General features: G+C 32.0%; 1 protein-coding gene and 1 long non-coding RNA gene across 3 annotated transcripts in view; both read right to left on the bottom strand.

The window, feature by feature from the left end:
- Window positions 1-14,874, bottom strand: part of LOC100184862 (beta-adrenergic receptor kinase 2) — a 28,957-nt gene extending 14,083 nt beyond the window's left edge. For both annotated transcript variants that reach the window (XM_018816107.2, XM_009863441.3), the window contains exons 1-10: window positions 14,617-14,874; window positions 12,452-12,528; window positions 11,589-11,659; window positions 9,470-9,574; window positions 8,902-8,976; window positions 8,331-8,392; window positions 7,448-7,499; window positions 5,826-5,917; window positions 5,205-5,292; window positions 3,674-3,755 (exon numbers count right to left, since the gene is read on the bottom strand). In XM_018816107.2, coding sequence (XP_018671652.1) covers window positions 3,674-3,755; window positions 5,205-5,292; window positions 5,826-5,917; window positions 7,448-7,499; window positions 8,331-8,392; window positions 8,902-8,976; window positions 9,470-9,574; window positions 11,589-11,659; window positions 12,452-12,528; window positions 14,617-14,729 — 817 coding nt within the window. In that variant the 5' untranslated portion in view covers window positions 14,730-14,874. The remainder of the gene's footprint in view (window positions 1-3,673; window positions 3,756-5,204; window positions 5,293-5,825; window positions 5,918-7,447; window positions 7,500-8,330; window positions 8,393-8,901; window positions 8,977-9,469; window positions 9,575-11,588; window positions 11,660-12,451; window positions 12,529-14,616) is intronic.
- A 3,636-nt stretch (window positions 14,875-18,510) lies between these two features.
- LOC104266669 lies at window positions 18,511-19,366 on the bottom strand. The gene is made up of 3 exons (XR_717665.3): window positions 19,247-19,366; window positions 18,956-18,997; window positions 18,511-18,606 (listed from the first exon to the last, which is right to left on the bottom strand). It is a non-coding gene; the product is annotated as an uncharacterized LOC104266669 (long non-coding RNA).

Genomic DNA, 19,366 nt, shown 5'->3' with positions numbered 1-19,366 from the left:
GTTTTAGCATGCGTTTTGTAAAATTGAAAAAAAAAAGAACTAAAAAACTCGGTGCATCGCAAACAAAGAAGCCGAGTCATGAAAATTTAACCAACTGACAAATTTAATATGAATAGGTATATAGTAGGTTGGGGGAAGTTGGGACACCTCTTCATTCTATTTTCTGGTCCAATTGGTAGTAAACAAAGAACATTCAAAGAGTTATAAAACTGTATCCTCACAACTCCCACAGACCATTGTTGATTGTTAAAAACTTGGTCAGGATATTTGATATTATGTGTTAAAGGTGTCTCATCTTCCCTCAACCTAATATTATGTTTTGTAAACAACAGAATTTTGTGCTGCAAAACAGTCTAATTTTGAAGCATGTTGTCATTTAAGTACCACGTTTTGAATCGCTAAAATACTACACACGGGTTTCGTAGTAGTACAATAGTGAGGCACAATGAAGCAGCTATGATAATATTATGTCTACTGTTACGTTCACACACACTCGCGCACGCACACACACACACTATGTATATAGACCATAAACACATGTTAGCAATTTAATCAAAAGTAACACAGTTTGCCAGGTAATGCACAGGAAACAGTATGAAGATAGAAAATGAATAATCACTGCCCACATTAGACTGGTTAAGTCTTTCCAATATATGAAATAAAGCGGAATATACATGACTAGATCTAGATAACATAGGTTTTAAAGCTGTTTTAAAATATAACATTTGAAGACCCATTAGTATAAACAACAACCTTGAATTGGTTGCAACACTTTTCATGATGGTTTAGATATAAGCTTATTAAAGACATTTTGGTTCTTTAAAAGGTTTTTTAATATTATTTTACACATTAAACACAATTTTAAAATTAAAATACATACAGGCCTATTGCTACATATAAAATTTAAATAAGTTTTTTCACAACACATGCTTAAACATTGGGCCTATAAGTTTTGTAAATGGATTAAAAAATTCACAGCACACTTGGATTTTTTATGGATCTGTTTGCGTCACACAAATTTAAAAAAAATTTTTTTACAATTTTATACCAAACATGCAAAAACGTTTATATAAATTATTGTTAATGGTAAAAGTAGAAAATTTAAAAAAAAAAATTTGGTGTTTTTTGATTGTATACAAAACGTGCACTAATGTTTACATAAATTATTGGTAATTTGTTAAAACACCAAATTTAAAAAAAAAACTAGTTGTTTTACAATTTTATACAAAACATGCAAAAATTAATATCTGTTTATATATAGAAATAATTGTTAGTGGTAAAAAAACAGTGAAAATTAAAAAAAACTTAAGTGTTTTTCGATTGTATACAAAACATGCAAAAATATTTAGTAATTTGTCAAAGTTTTCCACCATTTATACTTTGTAATAATACCTTTCAAATAGATTGCATTAGGTTATTAGCTAATAAATACAAACATTACTTAACTAATGGAGTCTCTAAATGCCATTAGCATACTTAAGGTAATTGACTTTATAATTGGAATGATTTTAAAGCCTAAAATATACAAAAAAATGTTTGAATGAAAGGAATAAATCACACAAGAAAGTTCTGAAAATCTTGAAGCTAAAGCTACCACAAAGCTTTCTAAAAATAGTAGTTTTTCGAGGTGCCCTACTTAGTCAAGTTTTTTAGAGTATTTCTGACGTGTCTGATATTCCAAATTGTTAAGTACAGTTTTTATAATTAGGTTATATGGTCAACAACAGAAAAAAATGGGTGCTTCCATTGAATATTGAATAAATGAATGAATTAATGTAACTTACTTTATGCTCGCATGGCCGGAAAACGACAGTCGTTATCACACGGGTTTAACACCTCGTGCCAGCTTACGAGTTACCATGTATGTTACTTTGTGGGTGATTGTATTTTATTCTATAGGGGTGATATTTTATAGCAAAGCATGCAAAAGGACTGGGAATTAGAGATTCAGGCGACACTGCAACAGCCCCATTACCCCAAACCATATCATGTTCTATTCTATATGGACAAGCCCTACTGCAAGACATGTTATAGGACATGGGATTTAGGCCAGAGTTGGCTCATTATCAAACCATAGTATGTCTTATTTAATAGAGTGAGGTTCTACAGTGAGGCACGCTATAGAATCTGGAATTTAGGCCAAAGTTTGCCCATAACACTTCTCTAATGGGGTTGCTGATATATAGTAGCGTAACAAAGCTGAGATATGGTAGTGTGGGGGAAGACAGAACACCTTCAGCACATAATATCAAAATATCCTGATTGTGTGTGACAACTATTCTATTCTATGTGGGTGAGGTCCTGCAGCATGGCATACCATAGGTCCTAGGACTTGGGCCAGAATTCGCCCATTTTCCCCAAAATATGAGTGTGTTTCTTTAACAAGGCTCTTCATGCAAAAGTTGGCTAATTACCCTAAAGTGTAGCATGTTCTATTCTATATGGGCGAGGACTTGCAGCGCGGCACGCAATGTGCCCTACGATTTAGGCCAGGATAGGCCTATTACCTCATGTGACAATTAACAAATACCTTTAATTAGTATGCATAGACAAAATGTTCATACTTTCGCACGGCATTAACTTTTATCTTTATGAACTTATAGGTACCCTGACTTTTTAAAAGTTAAGGCACCTATACATGCTATTATAGTCAGTAGATTTAAATAGGCTTAAGGTAGCCAGTGTAGTAGTTGCCTATTTAGTACTAAGAAATACCACTACACTAATGCAGTAGTGCCTAGTGTCAACTCTGGCTCAGAAAAAGATAGGAAATAAGTTTAAAATGCATTTCTCTATTAACTATAATGTATGTATAATACCACCTTTAGAAAATATACATATAGGGTGGGAGAAGATAGAACACCTTTAGCACATGATATCAAAATATCCTGATAGTGTTTTAAACAATTAACAACGGTCTATGGAAGTCGTGGGGATACGGTTTTATAATTCTTTGAATGTTCTTTGTTTACTACCAAATGGAATGGAAAAACAAAATTAAAAGATGTCCCATCTTACCCTACCCTACCTACTTCCTTGATTTAAAACCAAAGCAGCTTATGTCATATTTCAAGGTTTTGCAAAAAACAAGTTTTCGAGATTTGTAGTTTTTAAATCGTACAGTCATATTTCCAATCACAAAATTATACCTTAAATTGATGAGGCATCTAGGATGGCTCTTTGACACAAATTTACCAACTAAGCAACTATATATTATAAAATATCTCTAAAGTATAATAGTGACTGTTTTTAAATCATGGATAAAAGTGTATTTAAAGTAAGAGAATGACTGTTTTTACTTTTTAAATTATCGGCAAAAGCGTATAGTCCTTATATAAAAAAAACAATGGCTGTTTTAGATACCATTTTTAAATAATCAGTAAAAGTGCATCTAAAATATGATAACGAATGTTTTTAAATAATCAGTAAAAGTGTATCTAAAATATAAATAATAATAACAAATGTTTTTAAATAATCGATAAAATTGTATCTAATATATAATAATAACCAATTTTTTAAATAATCAGTAAAAGTGTATCTAAGATATAAATAATAACGAATGTTTTTAAATAATCTGTAAAAGTGTATCTAAGATATAAATAATAACGAATGTTTTTAAATAATCTGTAAAAGTGTATCTAAAATATAAATAACAATGAATGTTTTTACTTACCGTTCATAAGATCAAGTACAAAGCAAAGTTTATCAATAGACTGGAATGCGTAAGAAATACAGACAATGAAGGGGGAATCGACCTGCGAAAATGGGAGACATCTTGATGTACATAATTTATTTATATGATATATGGATTTTAAATCGTGGAATTGAGTTACCTTTTGAAAGTGGGTAGGATATATATTCATAGTGTGAAAAGAGAGCTATTTTTAAGCTGTAATTCTTAAAAATATTGCAAAAATGGTATATATATATATATATTATACTTACAAATATAAAGATAAAACTTTTTTACTGTACATTGCAACATATTGTAAAACAAATAAATAAATGTACAGTAGGGTGGGGTAGATGGGACACCTTTTCATTTTATTTTCTCATCCTATTTGGTAGTAAACAAAAAAAATTCAAAGAATTATAAAACCGTATCCTTACAACTCCCATAGATCGTTGTTAATTGTTTAAATCACAATCAGGATATTTGGATATTATGTGCTAAAGGTGTCCCGTCTTCCCCCATCCTACTATATTTATATATTATAGGTCCTTAATATGCCTAGTAGAAACTTTTCACATAGAAACGCATGTAATGAAATATTAAAGTATTATTTATTAATAGTCAATGTGGGGTATAAATAGTAATTAGGAACGGTATTAATTATGTATGAAAAGCACTACATAGTAGGCCCTGCATTTCACTTGTATATGATGATAGTAACTTATTTATCAAGGCTTAAAAGGGCAAAGGTTCTAACATAGTGAAACTTTTGTTTAGTGCCAAGAGAATACAGGTTCAATGCTCGCAGACGCTACCATTGTGGGCGAATGTGTCCTTGGGCAAAATACTAACAGCAATTTCTCCAAGCCAGTGGTCCTTAATGGGTTGTCCAAATTGTCAGCCAATATATATATATATATATATTATATATATATAAAAGAAAATTCTCTCATGAAGTTACTAAATCAATAACTGTCTATTGGTTGGAGGCAAATGGTCTAACTGTTATAATATGTTTAAACCAAGACAGCGATTCCTAAACTCGAGTTAATTTACTCCTGGGGGCTTGGACTCAATTCCTTGTATTTATAGGGTAAATGAGCTACTAAGCAAAATCCACATCAATTGATAGGCAGAAAAAAAGTTCCAATTGTAGTACTTTACCAGACATTGAATAACTCGTGCCGAAAAAAAAAAGAAAATTCAGCTGCTGCAAAGCTATCCAAAAGTAAAAAACAGCGGCATTTTAACTGTTGAAATAATTTGTGCGTAATACAGTACATTGTATCTGATAAATCTATAGCAGAAAGCTGTCACATTTGCACACATTCTGCTAAAATTTACAGCATAAAACTGTACCATTTCTGTACTATTTGTGGAAGTAATGCCAAATTCTGATTTTTAGTATATAAACCTAACCAAAAAAATTTGGACTTTCAAGACCTAACAAAAAAATTGGAGTTTCTAATATATATATATACATACAAAAACATATAGATAGCAGCAAATATAAAATCTGTTTAAAACTAACCATTTGAAGCATCTTTCTTTCGTTAAGAGAGAGAGATTCCCCTTGTTTTAATTTAATCCTTTTTTTATCCAAACATTTCATAGCGTACCTATAAAAAATCAAAATAAACGAATGTACCCTCTTCTTGAAATTATAAATAGTTAATAGTATACATTATATATATATATTTATATATACAATTTTTTTCAACAAAACCTAAAAAATAATTTTGAACATACAATAAAAATTACAGCTTAGACTCGCGTTTGGACACATAATTCAGTTGTTTAGGCAATTGTCATGGTGTATTTACTGATTTTTCTTGTTGGTAACCGCCCGTATTTTACTTTAAGTAAACTACTATATGCATGTTTAACAAATTGAGTATGATATTTTGCACTTTTGAAAATGGACATGTGGCTTATTTTTAGTGAGGTTAAATTTAAAAAGCAATAATATTGCCATGGTGATGCAAGGTAGATTGTTATAACAATTAAAAAACAAAAAAATAGAAAAAAAAGTATTTAAAAAAAATCAAACAAAAATTTATTTTTTTTAAATAGGAAAATTATAGTTTAAAAAAAGACGGTTGCTACACACTTGAAACTTTTGTAGCTTTGCCTTAAAACACAACACACTTACATGGTTCCTGTGTCAGCCTTTCTGCAACCATACACTTCTCCAAATCCACCACGTCCGATTATTCGGTGTACGCTGAAATCGTTCATTGTCAGCTGCGCAAATTTATCAAAGTTAATATTTATATTTTACTGTAGTTGCTACCAAGTACCACACATATTGTAAAGTATCGCAAAAAATTAAATAAAAGAATGAAACAGTCTATGAAAAAAATCACTTAAAAGTCGAACTACGCTGATGTTATTTATTGTCAGCTGCGGAAATTTATCAAAGTTAATATCTATATTTTACGGCAGTTGCTACCAAGTACCACACATATTGTAAAGTATCGCAAAAAAATAAATAAAAGAATGAAACAGTCTATGAAAAAATCACTTAAAAGTCGAACTACGCTGATGTTATTTATTGTCAGCTGCGGAAACTTATCAAAGTTAATATCTATATTTTACGGCAGTTGCTACTAGGCAAGATTGTAAAGTATTACAAAAGCTTAAATTAAAGAATGAAACGGTCTATGAAAAAAATCACTCAAAAGTCGAACTAGGCTGATGTCGTTCATTGTCAGCTGCAGCAAATTTATCAAAGTTAATATCTATATTTTACGGCAGTTGCTACTAGGCAAGATTGTAAAGTATTACAAAAGCTTAAATAAAAAAATAAAACAGTCTCTGAAAAAAATCACCGAAAAGTCGAACTACGCTGAAATCGTTCATTGTCAGCTGCGCAAATTTATCAAAGTTAATATCTATATTTTACGGCAGTTGCTACTAGGCAAGATTGTAAAGTATTACAAAAGCTTAAATTAAAAAATAAAACAGTCTATGAAAAAAATCACTCAAAAGTCGAACTAGGCTGATGTCGTTCATTGTCAGCTGCAGAATTTATCAAAGTTAATATCTATATTTTACGGCAGTTGCTACTAGGCAAGATTGTAAAGTATTACAAAAGCTTAAATAAAAAAATAAAACAGTCTCTGAAAAAAATCACCGAAAAGTCGAACTACGCTGAAATCGTTCATTGTCAGCTGCGCAAATTTATCAAAGTTAATATCTATATTTTACGGCAGTTGCTACTAGGCAAGATTGTAAAGTATTACAAAAGCTTAAATAAAAAAATAAAACAGTCTCTGAAAAAAATCACTTAAAAGTTGAACTACGCTGATGTCATTTATTGTCAGCTGCGCAAACTTAACAAAGTTAATATTTATATTTTACGGCAGTTGCTACCAGGCAAGATTGTGAAGTATCACAAAAGTTTAAGTAAAGGAATGAAACAGTCTCAAAAAATCACCTTAAAGTCGGACAACTGTTACAATAAAAAAGTCACACAACCTTTACCGTATATATATATATTTATATATAATACAGGCTTTTATAAATCCGAGTTATTTTTTTACTCGGCTTGTGTTTTCATATTCTATTTTACATGGGCAACTAAAAAGAAATACCAATAAAAAAAACATATAGATAGCGTCATAGCGATTTTTTATAGATAGCGTCATAGCGATCTTCAAATGTGATCCAAATGTACCACCGACCAAAGTTTTAAAAAAATAATCAAAATTATGTGCTAAAAGTGTCCTATCTTCTCCCACCCTAATATATGTTATAAGAATACATACTTACATGGAGACTTAATTCAAGGTTTTTCCACTGCAGATAGCGTGTGAATTTGTCACTGAAAACATAAACAGGATAATTTTAACAACTTGTAGTATATTTAAATAATTATCACAAATTTAAAAAAAAATTATATCTTTTTATAAAGCAGACCAAATTATTAAACAAGAAAATAAAGGGAATTGGCAATAAAACAATAAAAATAGGCTATACGTAAAAATTATTTGAGAAAAAGTGCGAACAAAATACATTCTTTTATAAAAACAAATTATTTGCACATACAAACTAATAAAAACTTAGTAATGAGCAAGATAGGTGGCTCACAAAATCAAGCTACTCAATATAAAAAGTTTATGCCGGCGAAAGCATGAACTTTTTTTTCTTGTCACATTATTAGTTCTTATTTAGAAAATAGACTGATCATTGCGCTATCACCACTGTATAGTGTGTATTTTAAGACATAATGTAGGATAGTATATTAAATTGTTTATGCCTATGTACTGGGTACTCATGGGTAATGTGATTTATTTTCAGGGTGTATGCACACCTTGCATACCCATGTTAGGTGCCTATGATTGAAAAAGACTGTCATTTGATTTCGCCGCAAAAACTGCTATTGGTTTTTTATTGCTGCATGCATTTAATTCATTTAAAATTTATAGTGGCATAGTAGGGTGGGGGAAGATGGGACACTTTTAGCACATAATATCTAAATGTTCTGATCGTGTTTTAAACAATTAACAAGGTCTATGGGAGTCGTAAGGATATGGTTTTATAATTCTTTGAATGTTCTTTGTTTACCACTAAATGAGACCAGAAAATAGAGGTTAAAGGTGTCCCATCTTCCCCCACCCCACTGTTACTATGAGTAAACAGTAAAATGAAATACCTTTCAACAAATAACTGGAAGAAATGTTTCTTAAGGCTCTCTCTTACTTCCTTGTCATAAACCTGTTTATTTAATTAAGTTTGAGAAAAATTGGGTAAAATAGGCAATAGAAAAAATAAATCTCAAACTTGTTTAGATTTGCATAATTGATGACATAACTTGTGTATCCTCGCCTGGCAACAACAGTCGTTACAAGTTTACAACACAGGTGTTCTGCTTCATACACCTTATGTCCTCTTACGAGTTACCACGTACATAACTTTGTGGGTTATTTTTTGGGAGTAAATTGTCCATTTTATTTATTGTATGGTTAACAATTAATACAACTCATAAAGAACTACTGGTTTAGAGCAATTGCTGTTACATGTCTCTCCCAAAGACACATACGCCCACAATGGCAACAACGATAAGCCTTGTACCTGTTGCCTCTTTATACAAGAAAACTAGTAGATAATATAGTTTTATACAAGAAAACTAGTACATAATTTCTTTTTCATACACCTAGTGCCGCTTATTAGTAACCATACACACATATGAGAGAACAGAATTATATTCTAATGGGATGACAAACCTGAAATAGATCAATTGGAAAATGATTTTTAAGTATCTTTGCTTTTACAATATCCAATGCGTCTTTGGAAAACTCCTGTAAAAATAGGAAACCAATATCAATGTATATATGCTATATATATTATATATATATATGTATAGTACAGTGGGGGAAGATGAGACACCTTTAGCACATAATATCCAAATATCCTAAACGTGTTTTAAACTATTACCAACGGTCTTTTGGAGTCATGAACATACGGTTTAATAATTCTTTAAATGTTCTTTGTTTACTACCAAATGTGACGAGAAAATAGAATGAAAAGGTGTCCCATCTCCCCCCACCCTACTATATGTGCGTGCAGTGGCGCAGCCAGAAAAAAATAAGAAGGGGGTTTTAATCAAAATTTTTCAAAAAAAACTTTTTTTTTATTTAAAAAAAAAAATAATGCCTTTCGTTTTAGTATGACCAGTAGTTTTGAAAGTCCTGCTTTAGAGCGTTGTTGGGTGGTAAATTTTAAAATTATACTCTAGGCCAATGAGTTTATGGATGAAGTTATTTAGGAAAAAAAACTTGGATGAATAACTACCGTGGGCATGTTTTGTACAAGTTTTTTCATTATAAATTGATTGTACATCATCTTTGCTTGTGTTGCTCTCTCCTCCTCCAAGTCCATGCTTTGAAAAGTTAAAATCTGTAGCATAAAATATTAAATGTTTAGCGGTATATACAGTGGCCAGCCAGAAAAAAATTAAAGGGTAGGGGGTTTAATAAAAAAAAATAAATAAATTTTAAATAATAAAACAACATTTTTGGGGGGGGGTTTAAAGGGGGGGTCGCGACCCCCTAAACCCCCTGGTTGTGCTACTGGTTATATATATGGGTGAAGTCAGTGGCTCATTTGGGGTTTGCGGGAGTTGCGAGCACCTTTTGTACATTTTTTTTGTTAGTTTAAATTTATTCAATAAAAAACTGAGGTTGTGATATTTAGTTCTTTGATTTAGGAAAGTTTGCTGATTTCTCATTATACCAGTGGTTCCCAAATATGGGTCGCACGGGGTTAAAAAATGGGTCGCGACAAGGTGATTTAAATCTATCAAAACGAGATTTTTCTTTTCATTTTTTTCAAATCTTTTACAATTCAATTATTGCATCACATTATGCATTCATCTCAATAAAACTGGATAATGATATCATTATGTGATTACAGATTTATTTACAATATGCATACATTAAAAATAGTTTTTTTAAGCTTGGGTACAAGGGTCATGGGATGATCATGAACTCTGATTTAGCTCGCACTGAAAAAACTTTGGGAACCACTGCATTATACTAAGGTAAGTTAATCAAAGTGTAAAATAGTTGTACGGTGTATTTTTTAAACCAGAGTTGGCTCATTTTAGGTTCTACAGTGTATTTTTTAAACCAGAGTTGGCTCATTTTAGGTTCTACAGTGTATTTTTTAAACCAGAGTTGGCTCATTTTAGGTTCTACAGTGTATTTTTTAAACCAGAGTTGGCTCATTTTAGGTTCTACAGTGTATTTTTTAAACCAGAGTTAGCTCATTTTAGGTTCTACAGTGTATTTTTTAAACCAGAGTTGGCTTATTTAGGTTCTACAATGTAGAGTTTAAGCCAGAGTTGGCTTATTACCACAAGATTCAATTTTGAGGCAAATTTGATACTTGTTAAGGTGGCTGTGAACAGTATCCAGAATTCATCTGTTTTGTCCAGATTTTGCTGCCACATGCGGAACTCGGTAATGAGTTTGCATACGACTTCGCAAGCGAATTCGCATGCCGGATACTGTGTACAGCCACCTTTAAGCTGATAGAATATTGCAGACGTTTGTCATGCTACAAATTGTCAATCACAGGTTTAAAAAAAAAATTATTTTAATTTAAAATGGAAGCAGCGTTATGCTGTATGAAAAAAGTTTGTAATTTTTTTAAAAAAAAGCTACAAAGTCAAAAGAACAGTTTTTGAATAATAAATTAGTGGCTTGCAGTTGTAGCAATAGCAGAATATTAAAAAAAAATGATTTTAACTTTGAGCCTTGCACCTATAGACCCCACACTGCGCTACACACCATCTTTCAGAGTCATGATAGCAGATTAATCAATGAAACACCGCAATCAATAAACTAATCAATGATAAAGCAGCTCAGAAGTAAAGTCTATTACACTTGAGCTCAAAACGATGTTTCTTAAAATAAACTGTGAAAATGTTAACCTTTGCTAGCCTACACTTTATAGTAAAAAATGTACTTTTATATAGGAAAATTAGTACAAAATATACTTTTATACAGGAAAACTAATAGAAAATTCACTTTTATACAAAAAAATAGTATGAAATGTACTTTTGTACAAGAAAACTAGTAGAAAAATGCAAAAAAACAGTAGAAAAATGTACTTTTATACACAAAACCATTACAATACATAATTTTAAACAAGAAAACGAGTACAAAATGTACTTATACATTGGAAAATTAGTACAAAATGTATTTTTAGACAAGAAAACTAATACAAAATTAAAAGTAGACTCGGTGTAAATATGAGGATGCCTAAAATTTCAACAAATCATATAAGGTATTTGAAAAATTAAACTGACGCACAGTTTGAGAACCACTGATATATAATACAACAGTAGTGTTTGAAAGACCATTTAAAATCACTACAAAAAATGGTTAAAATTATAGCAATGGTTTACCTCTTCGTAGAAAAGCAACTGTGGAATTGGAAGGTCGGACTGTGTGCAAAATTCTTTAAAAAGTCGGTAACCTGTTCAAACATAAAAATTACAGTAAGAAAACAAACATACTCAAATTCTCAAAGAATATCAATGTGAATTTTATAATTCACATTTTAAAATTTTAACAATGTTTTTATAAATTGCTGTAGCATGGATTTTTATGGCAAAAAACATTTTATATTAGCCTTGTGGTTATTTAAAGTCAACAATTTAAAGAAATACCTTCACTGCTACTGTATAATGCATATAAACTAGATCGGAATTGGTTATTTATTGCCAAAGTTTCGACAAAGTGTGAAATCATTGCATCAAATCATAATTCTAATCACTGTCTAAAAACTTTGGTGAGAATTTAGTTCTTATAACTACGCTGTAGAAAAGTTGGCTAGCGCGCCTGCCTTTAACCCAGAGGTAATGAGTTTAAAGCTTGACGCTGCTACCATTGTGGGCGTATGTGTCCATGGGCAAGACACTTAACTGCAATTGCAAGACACTTAACTGCAATTGCTCCAACCCAGTGTTCACTGGTGAGTAGTCTAAATTATCAGCCACACATAAAAAAATAAAATAATCACCCACAAAGTAACATACTTGGTAACTCGTAAGCTCACACGAGGTGTATGAAACAAAACACCTGTGTTTAACGGCTGTCCTTTTTCAGCCATGCAAGGATAATGTAAGTTACATTTATTCAACTATAGTAATAGTTTGATCACTCTTGCTGATTTTCAAATTGCACTTTCAGTGCCGTATCCACAAATTTACAAGAAGGAAATTTTAGAGACCAAATTTTAAAAAAAATAAATATATATATTTCTTACCAATTTCTTGGTTGAATATCTCGTCGAAGTTAATAAGTTCTCGCTCAGTTAGATATTTCTGCATCAGAGTTCGAATGCTGAAAGTTAAAACAGATTTAGCAACTAGCCAAAGGCCCTGCACTTTTGCACTATAATAAATTAAAAAGGATTTCAGAAAATCGAACTAAAACCTAACACCTACAGTCAATGTTTTTTAAAGTGGGTATTTTTCCGTTCAGGAAAACAAAAGCTGAATTGTTTTATTTACGTATTTTTTTACCATAAACCAGGGGTGTACAACCTGCAGCCCACTAAGAAAAGTTGTGCGTCCTGCGGAGCCAGCTGCCTATTTTTCACTGAATTTTTTTAATGTGACAATACATTTATGTATATATAGCAGTTTTCTTCAGAAATTGATGCGTGTAAATCCCATATTTGTGCAAGGAGATAAGATAACCCTTTTAATATCATCTGATCAAAGACAAAAAGAAACTATTATTGATCCATGAAAGCCTATGGTAAATAAATGACGGCTTACGGCTCACCAGAAAATTATGCCTTGGCCCTACTGTAATAAGGTTGCACACCCCTACCATAAACCATGTGTTCTGTATGATTTTAATTAGAGGTGCCATTAGAATACAGGCTATATAGCCAAATAAGTTATCGCGCGACTTATTCCTAAATGTTATGCAATGGGTGTGCATGCTTTCCCTTAGAACAGGGGTGTACAACTTTTTATACAGAAGAGCAGAGTATAAGTTACTGGGTGAACTCACGGACCGTACTTATTTTTAACATAGGCTTGCATGGACCAATAATACTTTCTTTTTGTCTTTGATTAAATGACACTAAAGGAAAATGATCTCCTGGCAGAAATTTAATTTCTCGCATTAAATTCTAAAGACAACTGCTATATAAATGTATTGTCACATTAAATAAACTCAGTGAAATATGCAGCTGGTTTCGCGGGCCGCACAATTTTTCTTTGCGAGGGTCATTTGGCTTATGGGGTGCTGGTTGCACATTTCTGCCCTAGAATATTTCACAGGATGCAAGAACCCCTTAATTTTCTAGTTGCAAAACAATTTATCCATAAAATATTCCTAAAAATTACACTGCTATGGATTATTATTATTATGTGTGGTCCATTTTATATTACTGTTGTTATAGTTTTTGAAATCTTTCTAAATAGGCTATATAATAGAGCCTGTATTATAAAATATCAGATATACTATATATATACAATTTGTTTGCAATTTCTGCCTTTTGTTGAATATTTAAAAGAGAAAAACATCATACAGGCACCAGGGTTTAAGCCTTTGGCCTTTACAATAAAATTAAACCAAAATTATTGATTTAACTTCATGTAAGCTCCATGTATAGTGTATAAAGGTATATTCTATTGACGGATCTTAAAAGTTACTCTGGCATTGCTGGCAGTCAAGTTTTGACACAAAAACATCAATTAAATTTGCCTAATAGTTTAAAAGTATTACAATAAGTCGTATTTTCCACTTGCTTTTAAATCCCTGTGTGTTTAAGAAATGCCTAAATATTGATCATAATAAATATTTTTTTCACTTTAATTCTAATGCAGAGTGCGCCATTGTGTTTACTGAAATAAATCTTTGTACTTGGGACAAAACTACAAAGAGTAAGCAAAGGTAAAAGTTGTCACCAATATGCCATTTCATTGCAGCTTCCTGGTAAACATTTTTTAAATATTCGAGTTTGTATTGAAAACCTAGTTTTTTTAGGAAAAATCTTAATTCCAGGGTTTGGCTTAGCGTGCTAAAATGTATCACAGCCTTTTTAGAAAAAAATGTTATCAATTTTAACAGCAGGCATGACAAAGTAATTAGCGCGCCTGCCTTTAGACTGCAGTTTTAAGGGTTTAAGGCTTGTTGCTGCTACCGTTGCGGGCGTATGTGTCATTGAGAAAGACACTTTGACGTAACAGCAATTGATCAAACCCAGTGGTTACTAATGGGTTGTCCAAATTGTCAGAAACACATTACCAAAAAAATAAATAATAAGATACTAACAAATCAAGGCGTATAAAACAGGTGAAAATAAATAAGTTATATATATCTGTATGGGTGAGGTCCGTGAGGACCTGGGATTTAGGCCAGATTTGGCCCATTACCCCAAAGTTATATATATATATATATATGTTCAAATACCTGGGATCTGGCAGTTGAATTCTCTTTACTGCTCTTGCAGCTGGAGCACCTTTGCTTTTCTCCATAGCCATAAGATAACTCACATCCGCTAATACTGCTTCTAAATCCGCCATGATTTTTCCTTGTGCAGCACGAACAAAATGTCCGGTGCAAAATATATCAACGACCGTTTTTAACGAGACAGTACCCAAACACGCATTAAACTTCAAGCACAAGTTTAGCACGAAGAATTCACCATTTTATACAATACTGTCAACTGTAATTGTAAGTTAGGGTTAGGTATGAGAAATGACGTAGCCAGAAAAAAATCGGGGCAAAACTTAAAAGCGTTTAACTTTTTAATTGATAACCTTCATTTTTAAACCAAGGTACTCCTAGAATACAAAAATTAAAACGGCATTTCCGATACAATTTACTCGAGCGACTAACATAAAATTCGAGCACTGTACTAACTAGACCCCAGCGGTACCGTTCAAAAATAAAAATTTTCGCATATTTTAAAAAATATTAAGTTAGTAAAACAAGTGGATGGAATCGTAAACAGCCATTCCAGTTTTTGTATTCTAGGATCACCTTTGTCTTTTTACACATTATTCGACTTGCCTTAGCCTAATTATAAACTAAACTCTTTTAAAATAAGCATATATTCAATATACCTGTGTTTTAACCTAATCAATAGTTTATAAAGACTTAACTAATTTTTATTTTGAATTTAAAAATCACCCAAGACCACTAAAAGACCAAAAAGATGATTTGTTACACCGAGATGCCAAAGCAGGGGTGAAAAGTATGAATGTCTACCCTGAATTTTTCTTCACCACAATAAATAAATGTAACTTACTTTATTCTCGCGTGGCCGGAAAATGACAGTTGTTATAACACGGGTGTTCTGTTTCATACACCTCGTGTCAGCTTACAAGTTACCCAAATATGTATGTTACTTTGTGGCTGATAATTTGGACAAGCCATTAGTGACCACTGGGTTAGAGCAATATCAGTACACTTTAGCACTTATAACCAATATGAATTCTGTACAACATGCTATTGCTATATAAGATTATAGAAAATTTAAAAAATCCCACTGCGAAAAAAAAAACTTTTCAATCTGGTATAACGACTGTTAATATACAGCAATCTAAAATTGCATATTTAATTAAACAAGCGATACAAATTAAAAATTGCCATATTTTTATATTTTAAGTGCCAAATATATGGCTATTTGGCTAAAATTGTAATCTCGGAATTTCAATAAAAATAATACTTATAATACCAAATACCATGTTGCAAAAGCTTTTCAGTATAGTAATTTTGCTTTATTTGGTTTACCACACTACAATAATAGATTAGGCAAGCTTTATTGAACATGCAGTAAAAATTATATGCAGTTTGGCCCAGTGTTTCATGGCGAAAACGTCATTTTAGTTTTTCAAAATGTTTTTTTTTTCTTGTCACAGATTTGCTAGAGACAGTCGAAAAGACTACATTCAATGGCGGCTTTTTAAAGTTTCCATCTGCATACCTATCTAGACAAAGCTATAAAAGTTGCGATTATATAAAGTATTACCCTGATAACTAGTACGGTTGCAGCGAAGCATTTCGGCCCAAAATAAAAAAATCTCTTTTTGTACAACTTTTACGCTCTACTACTATACACGCTCATTTCTATATACGATGGTATCAAAATATCAATCTATTTTTGCGCTTTGCATTTATATTAACCATTATAACCGCAACAGTCTTTTCAGGGTTTTGATTCTTTACACACAAAATAAAAAATAACAAGTTTACTCTAGTAAATAGAACGAAAGAGGACGATTATCGGCCATTTTTGATCCATTTTAGTGGGACCACATAAACTGTCCACTGTTGGGATAGAAGTTTAAGCAGGCACCCAACGTTACCACTTCATAACGCTTGGACGACATAGAGTGTCACTAATTTACTGATGGTGGGAATTGCGGATGATATATATGTTAATTTCGTGATATGCTGTATATTTTAATCGGGATTTAAACAGTTACTTTTCTCGCCACTTTTGCGTGCAGCATCTGCTGCCAACAATTTTAGTATTTCCTTCAAACTGGCTAGATCTATTGAAAATATAGTTTCAGTTAAGAAGAGAGCTAAGTTGTATAATAAAGGCAAGTCATAAATAAAAAAAATTTTTATTCGTGACTGCGTGGTGAGCACAGAAATAAAAAAGAGTAGAACGAGCAACTGCCCAAAACCGGGATATATTCTTTTTTCTATTCACGTGACCGCCAACTCCGTCCCCATTTCGCTTGGTCTCCATTGTAAAAGATAGCCGCATAGTAGTTTTATGAGGTTTTAGCTGTTTATTTCAAAAACTACACTAACTACTCAAGTTTATTAGGCCAGTTTAGTTATTTGGTAGGTTAACGCTAACAGTTTACCACTTGTTTGGGAAATTTAATAACTTAATAAATTTAATTAAAAACTTCAAACATACGGTTTATTAGAAATATATATACTAGAAAATAGTTGTTTTACCTTATAACTTTAAATTAAGTTAAAAAACGAATAAAAACTACATAAAGCGCCCTTGATTCCATTGACTTCAATAGTAAACGGGAACGACCCGCGAAAGAGAGAGAGTATCACCTCTCTCCTTTGCCGACATTGAAGATACGCGTTCTATTCTTTTTTATTTCTGTGGTGGTGGGGCGTCTTAACTAGTAATGGGTATAATAGGTGATGTACAACCGCATTATAATGAATGTCGTTGTCATGCCACGGGAAGATATAAATGAGTGAGAATATTGAAATAAGTGTGAAAATTTAAAATAATACATTCATTTAATTTTTTTTGCGATATTTTGTAGTTGTATTTGTTTGTAAGTTCTGTTTGCCCAAACAAAAAAATCTTACCATTTACTCCGAAAGAACCAATGTCCAACACCCTGGAATGCACAGAAAATTAAAGGTGCATATAGCAATGAAAAATAAAAATTATAAATGGATAGACATGCTCCAATACAGGTACCACAATAGTTTCAAGAAACGGAACAGAAGAGAAAATTTAATATAACAGCCCGTAACAGTGATACATAGTGAGCATTTTAACACAAAATAGTGTTGAAAATTTACTTGTAGGAACAAAAGTACCGATTCAGCATAGCATGTAGTATATATAGTGTCTAATCTATAAATTAAAACATAATAAAGTGGAACTTAAACTTTCGCTAATATAAGTTATATGCATTGGATTAATGTACAAAAATAAAAAAATGTACCGATTAGTTAGGATAAGCCACCAACGACTTACTCAACGCGGCCAAAAGGACTATCAATAATTCCATTTCCAGCATCTGTGTCGTAACCACTACCTCGTCTGCCACCTTTTGGCCAACCATCAGCAACTTGCATAAGAGCAAATAAAGCGAAGCAAAAAATGAGTGTGTGGTTCATGACTGTAAGATTTGATATACTAAATATGCGTTGGTATCGTGCTGCTCTGTATATAGTACCTAAGCCCAAAGCTTAGTTTTTACTACGGTTTTCCACGAAAATCGACACATACTACGCTGTGTGGTCGCAAGCGTGATTTGCCATATGCTTACTGCAACCAGCTATACATTGTGTTCTGATTTAGAAACGTATATCGCTTCTATTGTACAAGTTTGCTTATCAGCGCAATCGTTTTAGCACGGGTGTCATGTTTCGTTCTCACCCTCGTTGTTACTACTTGCCACGTATACCTAACGACTGGCCACGTATATCTAACGACTTGCCACGTATAACTAACAAACTTACCACGTATAGTGGTGACTTTTTTCTAAATGTCTGACTGCTTGGAGAAAAAAAATAGTGAACAAAGATTTCAAGCAATACCCATTTTCTAGTTTTTTTAAATATAAGATATATACACTAAAATAATATGCCATGTTTAAATTTATTTTTGATCCATCTTAAAACGTGTGGGTTAATCATTCAACCAACCGAGACGATCATCTTCAGATTATTCTTCAGCTGTTAAGTAATATAAATGTAAACGTAATGATAAAACTCATACATATATTTAGAACTGTGGGGTAAGATGGGATAACTCGAGCACGGAATATCTTATATTTTCGATTCACGTGTTTAACATCGTCGTGAGGATATGGTCAAATATACATTAAAAACTATTACCAAATGGATCGGGAAAAAATACCAGCTTGTACTAACTTACCCCAGCCAACTACACATTGTACTTTTTAAAACAATGTATAAATAAATATTGTGTTTAAGGTCATTTAATGTAAATTAATAACTTATATTACGGTGGGGAAAGATGGGGCACCCTAAGCACATAATATTCAAACATCCAGGGACTTACATATTTCTAAATCGTGATTTAGCAAGGTTTTCACATCTTCCTCTGAAAAGTAAAATTTAAATAAACAAATTAAAACGAGATTTTCCCAGTTTATATATGTTATACATATGACTTTTGTTTTTTAGAAATTTTAAACAAAAGGCTTATATAAAACTATTTTTTTTTATAAACGCCTTAATTTAATTTTTAATATGGCCCAAAGTTGAAAATTACATTTTTTTATTTAAATTACAACTTTGTCAAGCAATTTTGATTTTTTAAACAAATACAAATGTTGTTTTATCTACTTACCAAATTCTGATTGTTTTTGCTGTCCCAAAACCCATCTGCGGCGAGGATTTGGTTGGCGAGCCCGCGAGAAGTGGGTTCGACGGCGTGAAGACCCAATAGTGGTTTCGGTGAGAACGAGCA

This window comes from Ciona intestinalis, unplaced genomic scaffold, assembly GCF_000224145.3.
Source record: "Ciona intestinalis unplaced genomic scaffold, KH HT000140.2, whole genome shotgun sequence".
Taxonomy (NCBI): Eukaryota; Metazoa; Chordata; class Ascidiacea; order Phlebobranchia; family Cionidae; genus Ciona; species Ciona intestinalis.
The sequence above is the reverse complement of the archived record's forward strand: the minus strand, read 5'-3'. Positions and strand labels throughout refer to the sequence as shown.